General features: G+C 50.9%; 3 protein-coding genes across 3 annotated transcripts; 1 reads left to right on the top strand and 2 right to left on the bottom strand.

Annotated features, from left to right (window-relative positions):
- Positions 1 to 765: 765 nt before the first annotated feature.
- Positions 766 to 5,904, bottom strand: LOC123452130 (autophagy-related protein 8D). Its single transcript, XM_045128716.1, has 5 exons — positions 5,723 to 5,904; positions 5,585 to 5,640; positions 1,380 to 1,432; positions 1,181 to 1,299; positions 766 to 1,105 (listed from the first exon to the last, which is right to left on the bottom strand). Exons 1-5 carry the CDS (start codon positions 5,751 to 5,753, stop codon positions 1,014 to 1,016), a joined length of 351 nt encoding a protein of 116 aa, XP_044984651.1. The 5' UTR covers positions 5,754 to 5,904; the 3' UTR covers positions 766 to 1,013.
- A 132-nt stretch (positions 5,905 to 6,036) lies between these two features.
- On the top strand, positions 6,037 to 8,748 carry LOC123452129 (THO complex subunit 4B-like). Its single transcript, XM_045128715.1, has 5 exons — positions 6,037 to 6,364; positions 6,456 to 6,611; positions 6,943 to 7,011; positions 7,121 to 7,311; positions 8,156 to 8,748. Exons 1-5 carry the CDS (start codon positions 6,143 to 6,145, stop codon positions 8,361 to 8,363), a joined length of 846 nt encoding a protein of 281 aa, XP_044984650.1. The 5' UTR covers positions 6,037 to 6,142; the 3' UTR covers positions 8,364 to 8,748.
- Positions 8,705 to 11,912, bottom strand: LOC123452128. Its single transcript, XM_045128714.1, has 2 exons — positions 10,984 to 11,912; positions 8,705 to 10,598 (listed from the first exon to the last, which is right to left on the bottom strand). Exons 1-2 carry the CDS (start codon positions 11,884 to 11,886, stop codon positions 8,868 to 8,870), a joined length of 2,634 nt encoding a protein of 877 aa, XP_044984649.1. The 5' UTR covers positions 11,887 to 11,912; the 3' UTR covers positions 8,705 to 8,867.
- Positions 11,913 to 12,673: the final 761 nt, after the last annotated feature.

Here is a 12,673-nt window from a genome sequence, read left to right as displayed (position 1 = left end):
CTGTTGGTGCAAGTATTAAAAATTACTCCCTCCATTCCTATTTTTTTTAAGATTTCATTAGGAGACTATATAAAAAGCAAAATGAGTGAATCTATACATTAAAATATGTCTACATACTCCCTCTGTTTCTTTTTTTACTTTGCATATAAGATTTGGTCAAAGTCAAGCTAAACAAAGTTTGACCGAATTTATATAAAAAAATATCAACTTCCACAATGCAAAAGTTATACATTATGAAAGTTAAATTGGTGATGCATCTAATAATATTAATTTCATATTGTAAATATTAATATATTTTTCTATAAAGTTAGTCAAACTTTGTAGAGGTTGACTTTGATCAAATCTTATATGCAAAATAAAAAGAAACGAATGGAGTGCATCTGTATGTAGTCTTTTGATAAAACATCTAATATGACTTATATTTAAGAATGGAGGGAGTACACATTCACGTCCTACTGCGCCTACAACCGTTGTAGACATGTGCACGGTCTTCAAGTTAATTGTTACTCCCTTCATTCCACAATGTAATGCGCTCGTCGCAATCGTTATCGACGATTAAATTTATGATCAAACTTAGATCCTAAAAAAACGGAGATGTATTACATTTGAAATGGAGGGAGTATAGTAAACCACTATTCCAAGAAAACTCATTTTGAAACAAGTGGACACCATGTAAACATGACGATGACAGCGGTCGTTCGCTAAGCAGTGACGCATGCACGCACGTGAACTTGCGAGTGTCAACAGCGAGCGCAGAAGAAGGCGTTTACTTGTCATCATAATCAACACTTTTATTCACATATACGCCCATGCTTCCCAGAGGACTTTGCAAGCAGCATCATGCACCGGGAAATAAGTTTTTTTCGGTGATAAAATAATACATATGGTATCTTCAGAGATCGGCAGAGTCTGCTACTGATCAACTAAACATTTAACAAGAGACTGATGTCACATATCTACATTGGGACTGGGTGCAAGTACTTCAGGCTTGCTGAATTGCAGGCAGGCAGATGTCATCCAAACGTCTTCTCGCTGCTGTAGCACATGTAGAGGAAGCCATCCTCCTTGTCCTTGTACGAATCATACACGCTGCCCATCAGGTTACCTGCGAAAAATTGCTCGACAGATTTACACATGGATATGCGCGACACCACCCTGGCGACATGAATTAAAAGCTCACCTGTTTGGGGCAAGGTGTTGCTCACAAACACGAAAAGCGCCGTTCCTGGAGACAGATGTAACCTGGAGCGCAGGATGAAAATGAACTGCCCAACTGGCATGTCGCATGGAACCAGGTACCTGCAATCGCAAACAAGCAATCATCAATGCTTGCGCAATATAAAGGAACAAACATCATGCCTGGTCTGAGATACGCTTACTTCCTCTTTTCCATCTCTGGAAGGTTACTCCTCGAAAACCTTTCAACAATCACCTGCAAATGCAAACATGAGCATAATGTTGGAGCAACATATAGGCAGACAGACACATCTGGTTAAGAGAAACAACACAGAGGGAAATGCACGGCTTTTTTGTCAGAATCTATAAGTTGCTTGAATCCTGTCAGTTTGAGTAAATCTCTGGTGAGTACAATGACTCGTGGGTTGGGTGAAAAATAGTGACTCTGTTGTACTTCTCCAGATTCATCATCTCAAAGCATATTTAGTATTAAATAAAAATACATTTGCACAAACAGGTTGATTGAAGCGACCACACAGACAAAAAGGAAAGCATACAATGTCACCAAACATGACAAAAACCTTGACAAACAAAGAAGACGTCCTGATATCAAATTTCCATGCACAGATAGACTCTTCTGACAGCAAGAAAACACATAAAAAGAGCACAAACCAAGGTTTTTTTACTGATCGATATTTTTTCTATCGGAGGGTTAACGGTAGGCCTGGTTACCGACTGTTACAGGGAATCTCAACCCTATATTTGCAGGCAAAATAGAGGACGATTCAGTGGTCAGTTGGAATCGTCTCTATCACCTAGGTCATGGGTTCGAGAGGGTGTTTGGTTGGGCTTCCAGCCAGCTTCCGGCTTTCGGCTTTTAAGCCAAAAGCTCCTATTTAGGGGCTTCCGGCTGCAGCTGTGGCTTTCATCCTTGTCACAGCCGCAACCGAAAGCCACAGTTGCAGATGGAAGCCCCTAAATAGGAGCTTTTGGCTTTGAAGCCGGAGGCCGGAAGCTGGCTGGAATCCCAACCAAACACCCCACGAATCCTCCCAGTGGCAGCTCATTATTCATTTTTACCTCAACATAATTGATGTAGTTTCGAACGTTCAAATTCAAATTCAACCAAATGCGAGGAGCTCAACGGCCGCGTGCCGCAGCGTGCTCGTCTCCGCGCCCTCCTCGCGGCCACGCGCTTCCCGGTGGAGTTTGTGACGCCGACTTGCATCCCTGCGGCCTTCTCCGGTTTCGGGCGCGTCCTGGAGATTGACCCCCCCGCGCTGGCCGGCGTTGAGCTGGCCACCATCCGCGCGGTGGTTCTGCTGGAGTGCTCCAGGAATATCCCCTGTGATGTTAGGCCTTGGGGTGGCCCGTGGGAGACTCGGGTCATCTCCATTGAGCTGGCGGCAATTTGGCCCATGGCTCGCTCTTTCGGTGCGGATGGCGGTACATCCCGTTCTTCCGTCAACCGCCCCCACCTTTCCCCCACAACAGGCCCGCTGGGGAGCGTCGCCGCGCTGCTGACCCTTCCGTTCCCGCTCTCCGTCGGGTTGGAGGGGGAGTGGGTGGCGGTGGCGGCAACGCCCTCGACTCCGTCCTACGGGTCCTTGGTGCTCCTCCCCTCCCCATCCCCCGCGGGACGTTCTCGACCTGGGCTGGCACCTGGCGCGGGCAGGCCGTGATCGTCGGGGAGCTCGGTCCCGTCTTCGCGCTCCTCGGCAGGCCGTGATCGTCAGGGAGCTTGGTCCCGTCTTCGCGCTCCTCGGTGCGGATCGGCTGAGCTTGTGATGGACGTGCCCTGCATGGCGGGTGCGGAGGTGGACCCCCCTGCATGGGCGAGGCCCGCTCCCCTGTCGTGGCCGGTCTCTCTCCACTCATGGGGGAAGGGGTGGGGCGTCGTAGCGCCCGCCTCGCCCTGGCTGACACAGGGGAATTCGTTGAGATTGCGGACAAAGCGGTTAAACGCCGAGCTCTCAAGGATGTGCTGGTCGGCTGCTTGCCCCGCCTCCAAGCCAAGGCTGCGAGGGATCGTGTCATCGATGCGGTGGTCAGACCGCCATCGTCCGCCACCGTGGCTGGTCTTCGTGCGGCGGCTGCTCTCAAGGCTGCTGCGGTGTCAGCGCCGTCTCATGATTAGTATCTCTATTAGGCTCGCCCGGGGCTGTGCCCTGGCCCCCTATATCCTCCCGTCTCCCGTTTACCTCATGATTAGTATCTCTATTAGGCTCGCCCGGGGCTGTGTCGTGGCCCCCTATATCCTCCCATCTCCCGTTTACCCCGCCAATGTGGGTGGCCCTGTTTCTTACTTCGTGTCGTGTGTGTGTGTGTTTGTATCGCTGCCCAGGTGTTCAGTGGTTTCCATGGTTAATCCCGTCCAAAGTCTCTCTTTCCCGTGCTGGAATGTGCAAGGCCTCGACGACGACGACAAATGTGGCCTCGTCCGTGACGACGTCGTCACCGCGGCCCCCTCAGTTGCCTGTCTCCAAGAATCCAAACTGGCCTCTCTCGATGGGGGTAAACCTTGTTCTTTTCTCCCTGTCTCCCTCTCTGAGTTTGTGACCAAGGACGCGGATGGTTCTAGGGAGGGCATCGTTACTGCTCGGGACCTGCGCCTCCTGTCCCTTGTCAGTGTCATCAGGTCTCGCTTTTCGCTCTCCACGTCGCTGATGTCAACCGTCTCTGATATTGCTTTTACGATCACTAATGTGTACGCCCCCGTGGACCATTCCCTCACCTCTGAGTTCGTCGACGACATGCTCGCTCTCGCTCCTTCCATGACCGGGGCATGGTTGGTCATTGGCGACTTCAATCTCATCTGCCTTCCGCGGGAGAAGAACAATGACAGGTTTGACGCTGGGCGGGCGTCTGTGTTTAACGCCATAATAAACACCCTGGCCTGGTTCAAGCTCCCGCTCTCGGATCGTTTGTTTACCTGGACGAACAAACGTGACCCCCTTACTCTCGCACGGATCGATCATGCGTTCTTTGATGCGGAATGGGACTCTCTTTTCCTGGACTCCTCGCTCTGTTCGCGTCCCAGGACCATGTCGGACCAAGTCCCCCAGGCCACAAGTCCGACTGGAACGAGTTCTCCTGTCCTTGGGTCTCCGCCACACTCACCAGTTGCTTGTTTCGTCGCTCACGTTGTTAGCTGCAATTCTCATCAATTTTGAGGTGTGGTGACTAGTGATATGAGATATGACTTCGTAGCTCGGGAGTTGCTCTTTGCATGGCAACCACCTTAATATTTGTTCCACACGATGCCGAACAAATTAGCTTACCATGGGAAAACAAACTGATAAACAAATTGTCAAAAACATAAAATGTGTCCAGATTTGGCATAACCAACTTTACTAATAAGGAAATCAAAAGTGAAAATACCTATGATGCTACCAACATTGGTCGGTGTAAGGTAATTGCATTAACTCAATCAAATCAAATCGTTCCAGCTATATGTCGGACACGGGCAATCAAATTGAATCAAATCTTTTACATCGTCCCCGTTGGTGGGTGTAAGACAATTGCATTAAGTCAACCAAATAAAACCGTTCCAGCTATATGCCTGACACGGGCAATCAAAACAAATCAAATCTTACCAGACTTGGGATGTCCACTAATTTTTCTGTCATTGCCCTGTAATCTGCCTCCTAGGAGGATTATACCAAACACTTTCTCTCTAATGAAATGAAACACATAAGTCTTTCGCGTTTTCTCAAAAAAATCAAATCAAATCTTTTGCATCAACACAATCAAATGAAATGAAATCAAACCCTGCATTAGAATATGGTGGGTGTAAGGTATATGTCGCCACTATTGGTGTTGAACCACTAGAATATGTGTGTTGCCGGCAATTAGGTGCTTCATGGATTTGCAGTTCTCAAATTTGGTGCTCCATGAAAAATCCAAACACCCTGGTTCTAGATTTCAAGTTGAACACTTAAGCTTGCGGTTTACACAGGCTCCAACACACTCCCTGAGGCCTTGTTCGGTTCCTCCAAAATTGAAGAGGTTTGGAGGGGATTGGAAGGGATTAAATCCCCTACAAGTCAAATTCCACCTCAATCCCCTCCTCGGTGGGATTAACCGAACAAGCGCTGACTCAGCACTGAAATTGAGCACAACTTAAAATCTTGACAAGTAAAAGCTAATTTGGTACTACAATTATTTCCATACCCCCCCCCCCCCCCCCCCCCCCGAACTGTCAAGCTTATCCTGAGCCGGACCACACTATGCACAGGAGGCAACGAAGTACAGTTCAATTCAATTCAATCAATCAAAGAGGCCGGCCGTGAATCTAGTATGCCCGGGCCTCCGGAACCCTATTCCTAAACAGTACTGTAGCAGGTAGTAGTACATTAAGTTTTGGGGGCGGCGAAATAGAGAGAGAGAGCGAGCGAGAGACACATACGGGGATCCTGCCGGGGTACTTGGCGATCATGGCGGCCGACTCATTCGCCCTCTCCTCTGCATCCATCCACCAGCAAATTCAGCGGCCAAACGAGACCAGACTTACAATAATTCAGGAAGAATCAGGTAGCATGCTTACCCAGGGTGAACTCCTTCTTGAAGGATTTCATCCTCCTCCTCCTTGCTGCTTCTTGCGGACTCGGTTGCTGCTACTGATGCTCCCTATTTGATTGCGGATAGATCGATTGTCGTTGCTTCTTGTTTGGTTTGTTGCCAATGGCGAAGCTGGTCAAGTTATCCCTTCCCTCCCCCTCGGAAACAGGAAGAAGAAGATGACACGATACATACGCTGCTAGAAGCCCAGCCCGGCCCGTCTGGAACCGACGGTGGCAGATCGGCCCGGCCCAATGCAGACTGGACTTCTTCTTCTCTCTTGACAATTAATTATCTCTGCCGTGGGACTCCCCTCTGCCGTCTCCTCCCAAGACCCCACTCTCCTCCTCCACCGCCGCCGCCGCCGCCGCAGCCGCCGTGCGAATCTATCTCGAGGGAGGGGGAGATGGCGGACGCACTGGACATGTCCCTCGACGACCTCATCTCCAAGAACAAGTCCTCCTCCCAGCGCGGCCGCGGCCGCCGCAACCAGGCCTCGGGCTCGGGCTCGGGCTCGGGCTCGGGCTCGGCGCCCGGAGGACCCGCACCCGCCGGCCGCCGCTTCCAGGCTCGCGCCGCCACCCGCGCTGCCGCCGCGCCCTACCACCAATTCAACTTCCAGCACCAGGTATGCTGAACTCCTCCTCCTCCTAATTCGGAGATCTGGAGCTCACTCAATCTAAACTTGCCTTTTGTTTTCCCGGGGTGGGTGAGCACAGCCGCCGCCGGCTGCTTTAGCATATGCTGCCCAGCAGGCCCATGCCTATGCCCATGCCCAGACGATGGCCTTGGTGGCGCCGCCGTCCGGGGTCGAAACGGGCACCAAGCTATACATCTCCAACCTCGACTACAACGTCTCCAACGAGGACATCAAGGTAAAGCCACTAGGCCCTCCTACTCCTAGAACCCTAGGAATAGCAGTCTCTGTTCTCCTGTGCGTGTTACCATCTCAGCATGCCTTCAACCTGGTTTCCACACAGTAGTAACCCACGGCTTCATCCTAACCAACTCAAGAATGTCATTTTCGAATAATATCTATGGAATCCAAGTTTCCATTCTTCATATTGTTCTTTTACTGTCCGACCATACCACGGTGCTGCATTAGGAGCAGACAAGGCTCCGAATTATTTAGCTCCACACCTTCAGTGCAACCAGGGAATCTCTTTATTCATGTCTCATCTGCAACATGCTGCTTAATTTTCTCAGGAACTCTTTGCTGAGGTGGGCGATCTCAAGCGGTACTCCATTAACTACGACAAGAGTGGAAGGTCAAAGGTATTTAGCCCCTGCGCATCTCAACTTCGTTGCGGTATCTGCCTTTGAACACATTTCACTTTGTTTGAGTGCTCACAGATCACCTAATTACTGCAACTCCATTTGCCAGGGTACTGCAGAGGTTATATTTTCAAGGAAATCGGATGCTCTAGCTGCTCTAAAGAGGTACAACAATGTGCAGCTTGACGGCAAACCCATGAAAATTGAGGTCATTGGAACAAATATTGAGGCGCCACCAGCACCTGCTATTTTTACTTTGAATACCCCAACGATAGGAAACTTCAATATTCCTTCCTACAGGTCAGTAGTTACCTGCTAAAATTGTTACCTGTCTTTCTCAAAATTACGGTCAAGCTAAAACTCTCGTCTAAGCACAATCCTTAATCATTATCGTCTGGGTTGATAAGTGTTTGCACAATTAGGCAGCAGCTGCCACTGGCTGTTAAAGGTTCATTAGCATGGTTGGCATTCATGTATTGTGTAGTTAGTGACTAACTCAGCGTGTCGTTAGTTGGAGAATTTGTGGCACTGGACCGTCTTCATCGGCCAAAGTGCAAGCAAGGCATGAATTACCTTTGCTTGCCTCATTTCAAGAAAATCTTGTATGTTGTAGCACTTCTAATGCATTACTGTGTCATGATGTTCAGCATTGTTTTGTTTATTTGCCCAAGTTGCTATCTGAGGGCTGAAGCAAGCGAAACTAGTCAACATGAGCAGTGACTTTGAGAAGCAAGGGTATGTGTTGATCCTTGTTGCCTTGGGAGCTTAAAATGAGTGTGTGTGTGTGTGTGTGTGTGTGCACCAGGACATGGGTCAGGGCCAAAACATGATCGAAGCGAGAGCAAGCAGACCCTACCCATAGGGAGAACCGATTAGGAATGTTTGCCTTGCCCATGGCAGCAAGGATTTTTTAGCTCCCCCTAAATTCCTAACCTTGCCAATTTCTTGCGCTAGCAAATGAACCAAACATGCTTGTCACGAAGATTGTACTTGCTATTAAAGATTCTCACAAGTATGAGTCAAAACAAAGTTAGTTCTGTTAATCACCATGTTCAAATTGTCATATATGCATTTATCGTGTTGCGCTAATTCTTTTGGAAGATTTTGAGCAAGTGACCCATCTAGTGGTACTGGAAATTTGCAGTGGACGTGGAAGGGGTGGTGATAGTGGTCGAGGATGGCCTCGGGGCAGAGGTGGATTCGGCGGGCGTGGTGCTGTTGGGCGTGGTCGAGGACGAGGTGATGTTGGTCGTGGGCGAGGGAGGGGAGGGCGTGGCAGCCAGCCAGTTTCTGCCAATGATCTAGACGCAGACTTGGACAAGTACCACTCAGAGGCGATGCAGACCAGCTAAATGGCTTCGGCCCTGCCGCGCCTGCATCCCGCACAGCCATTAGCTTTGTGTAGGACTAGATGCGGTCATGTGTTTTATTACTCCATCCATTCCTAAATATAAGTCTTTCTAGAGATTTCACTAAGTGACTACATACGAAGCAAAATGAATGAATCTACGCTCTTACATCCATATGTAGTCCCCTAGTGTAATCTTTAAAAAGACTTGTATTTAGGAACGGAGAGAGTAGATTGTAATTTGTGAGACAAATGAAGCGTCTGTCTTTGTTGTTTGATGATCAAGGTGGTGCGTTCCATTGTAACTCTAGTTTCTGTTCCTCTGACTTGTAGCAGCTGAGACGGTTGGACTAAGATGACATTTTTATAAAGGGTGATCACAAGTGTTACATTTGCTGTCTGTTGATGGTAGTAGATGAGTGTTTGTTTTTTCTTTGAACAATGCAGTGCATTGATAGTAAGATGTAATGGACATAGTACATTAGTACTCCGTACAAGGTAGGCAGTATCAGCGACTAGGTTGGAGGCTGAGGTTGAGCATGTGAGCCTCCAACTGCTGCGCCTCCTTCATCATCTCCCCCATGCAAAACCCAATCGAGCCCAGGCAAACTGCAGCCAACTGCTCTTCTTCCTGCTGCTGCTGCTGCTGTGACAGTGCCTCCCTCGCATGGCCGAGGAAGGACTTGACCACCGCCATGTCCTCGCAGAAGGTTCCTTTGCCGCCCTCAAGGTCGACGTCCTCCTCCTCCAGCAGTGCCTCCAGGGACGCGGAGAGGGCGCTGTGGAAGCGCTTCATGTCCGCGCCTAGCTGCCGGCTGCCGCCGGCGGTGCCGACGAGGACGGCTCGGGCGTGCTGGTAGAGCCCAATCAGCTGCGCGATCCTGCTCAGGCTGCCATGAACCTTATCGTAGCAGCTGGTCGGGAACGGCGCCAGCCACAGAAAATTGGGCTCGCTGCCCGCCTCCGCCGCGTACTTCTTCAGCAGCGCCACCTGCTCCAGCAACGTCTTATGCTGCTGCTGCTGCTGCTGCTTCGCTGACGACGTGGGTGCCAGTCCAACGACGCAGTCCTGTAGCGCGGCGATGCAGCGGTGGAGCTGTGCCCTGGCCCTGGCGGTCGGCCTGGCCTTGCGCTGGAACACTAGGTCTGTCGCGACGGTGCAGGACAGGCCGATGAAGGTCTCCACGAGCCTGGTGACTGTGAAGGCCATGGGCGCCTCGTCGTACCTCCGTCCCACGATGATGATGCCTGACAGCGCCGCCGCGACGCCGCCCGCGGGGCCGTATGCGCGGCTGCGCTTGAGGAAGGTGGCGAGCACGATCCAGGGGAGGAGGGCCAGGAAGCGGAGCTCCATGAGATGCGGCTGCTGCGAGAGGAGGCAGCCCAGCACGCCGTAGACGGAGCCGATGGCGGTACCGTGCGCGCGGGCGATGGCCACGGCCCACGTGGAGTCGCGGCCGGCGGTCATGGTGGTGGCGACGATGAGGCCGGACCAGAAGCCGTGGTCGTTGTTGAAGAGGAGGCCGAGAAGGACGGCGAGGCCCAGCGACACGGCGCACTTGGCCGCCGTCATCACCCTCTCCCATTCCAGCCCCCACCTCAGCCACACGCTTTTCTTCTTCTCCTGCTTGTTCTTGGACGTCGTCTCCATGGCGCCAGTCTTGTTTGACGCCTCGTGTTCTTGCAACTGGTCGTCTTCTTCTCCGCTGCTGGCCTGTACTTCTTCGTCATCCTCTTCTTCGGACATGTAGAAGGCGTCGTCATCGGTTGATTCGTCGGCTGCTGTCGCCGCCGGGGTTACCTTGCAGGTGGTAGTCTTGGTCTGATCCGGATGGGAGGAGGCCAACTGCTGCAGGGTGCCACGACGGAGGAGATGCATGGAGAAGAGGAAGAGGAAGGGAGACAGCTCCTCGTGCCTCTCCGGCAACAACGTCGTCATCCTGTCAGTAATCAACATCAATGGCGATTGTTTGTTGATGGTGGTCTTTGTCATGGCGCCGCTGGTGGTGGTACTGCAGTGGTGGTGGCGATGTGTAGTGAGCATGGAGAGGCGTATCTGGTCTCTCATATGCTCCAACCAGCTGCTGCATATCATAGGGCTGGTGCCGGCGATGGCAGTGCTGGTGAGCGCAATCTCCATTCCCTTGATGGGCATCTCGATGCGGCCGTGATCTACCACCGGCTGCTGCGGCATCCACCGCCTCAGGACTGCCGGCACTCGCTCCCACTGCAAATCTCCCTGCACGCGTAATCCAAGTTTAGCTCATCGTACGTATATTATACGAATTAAAGTATTATAAGCTGATCACGTATAGAAGTATGATTGATTCTACTGCTTAATTATAATGTATTGAGACCAAAGTCATACTGTACTCGTTTTCTGACGAGGACTCCAGTGGTACGTGCTGCTAGTAAGTAGCGGTAGCACTAGCGCTGCATTCTAGTGCTGGTCTACTTTTGGCATCTAGCAAGCTCTTTGGGTAGCTAAGCATGCACCAAACTGACGCAAGCAGGAATTTAACATTAGATATGAATGAATCTATGATACGCGTGACATGCACGACCACTTTGTTAAAAGAAAGATTTGTACTTATTCTCATGCACGATCGTTAAATTAAATTTACCTTGACGGCGGCCATGCGGCGGAGGAGGGCGGCGCTTGCTGACGCGAGACGGTTGGCCTGTGACATGCACGCTGCCATGCACCATCGCCGCCGTCTTCCAGAGGCCCCGGCTGTTTCATGATCGTCATCCGCACAGGCGGTGCCGTCGTCGTTGGCGGTGAGGAGGAAGGCGTCGACGAGCACCCTCACCCTCTCCGCGGCGGCCTCCATGTACGCCCTGCTCTTGTCCTCCACCTCCCGGGTGGCCAGCCGCGGGCAAGGCAGCAGCACCGCCAGCAAGGCGGCCGCCACCCCGAGCGCCGTGCACAGCACCACGTTGGCGGGGTGCTCCAGCACCAGCTCGTGGCTCGTGCGGTCTCCTCGCCTGAACTTGGCCACGTAGATGATGATGATCTGCCCCAGCGCGATCCGCTTGGCCACGGGGCCCGGCGACTCCGGCAGCGCCACCGCGAACGTGCTCAGCGCCACCACGGCCGACGTGGCCAGCACCGACTCGGCGGTGCCCGTGCGGTGCGCCAGCCATAGCGCCAGGACGGAAGGGACGGCGCCCATGACGGTGGCGTGGAGCGCGCTGGCCGCGGCGCGCAGGGCGGTGCCCACGGTGGCGTCCGTGACGATGATGACGGTCACGACGTAGGAGAAGGCGGGGAAGGTGAGGTGCCGCCTGAGGGCCGGCGGCGCGTAGACGGACACGACGCCCACGATGGTGCAGGCCAGGGCGGCGCGGAGGCCAGACGCCAGGGACGGGCGCCAGCGCCGGCTCGTGCTGGTCCACATGGACGACGGCGCGCTCACGTTGTTGTTGTTGTTGGTTGCGGCCATGCCCATGGTCGACTCGATCACGCGCGCACAGTGCATGCCAAGGGAGGAGACGACAGATGGAGAGCTTGGTGGGTAGTACATGTACGCATGTGCTTATATATATAGCTAGTTAGCTACCGCATGAGGTCGTCATTGTATACTGCCTGGGCTGCAAAGTAGGCGCTTGGTGCTAGTGGCCATTCTGGTTGCTCCACTGCTTTTCACCACGTATAGACGTCAGCCATGGATGTGACATGCATGCTGCGTATACAAAGACACATCACACATGCATGGATGATACTGTGATGTCAAAATATCGGAATTGGTTTGCTTTTATATATACTCCTGCCCTTTTTAAATATAAGTTTTTTTTAGAGATTTTATTAGAAAACTACATACAAAATAAAATGAATGAATCTATATTTTAAAATATGGCTATAACTCTATATACTAAAATTTTAAAAAAACTTATATTTAAAAACGAAGGAAGTAGTTATTAGATAGAGAGAGCGAGTGGATGCTCTTAGTTAACTTATATCCAATCCCCTCTCATCTTGAGAGTCTCTTAGATTCGCAGACCTACAAAACCGCATATATATATATATATATATATATATATATATATATATATATATATATATATATATATATATATATATATATATATATATATATATATATATATATATATATATATAGAAGAAGCTAGGATCATAATAAGAACAACCAAATCAAAATCAAATCACAGACATGAGTGAAACAAACATGTTGTTGCAGGTGCTCATCAAGTTTTTGATGCGCGTTGCAATTCTATGAAAAAGTCTGTGTAGACTATAGACTTTTTGTGCTTTTTTCTGTGAAACTGGATCATAAAATTAGTTGACACGAC

The sequence above is a fragment of the Hordeum vulgare genome, chromosome 5H (genome assembly GCF_904849725.1).
Source record: "Hordeum vulgare subsp. vulgare chromosome 5H, MorexV3_pseudomolecules_assembly, whole genome shotgun sequence".
Classification (NCBI taxonomy): domain Eukaryota; kingdom Viridiplantae; phylum Streptophyta; class Magnoliopsida; order Poales; family Poaceae; genus Hordeum; species Hordeum vulgare.
The sequence above is the reverse complement of the archived record's forward strand: the minus strand, read 5'-3'. Positions and strand labels throughout refer to the sequence as shown.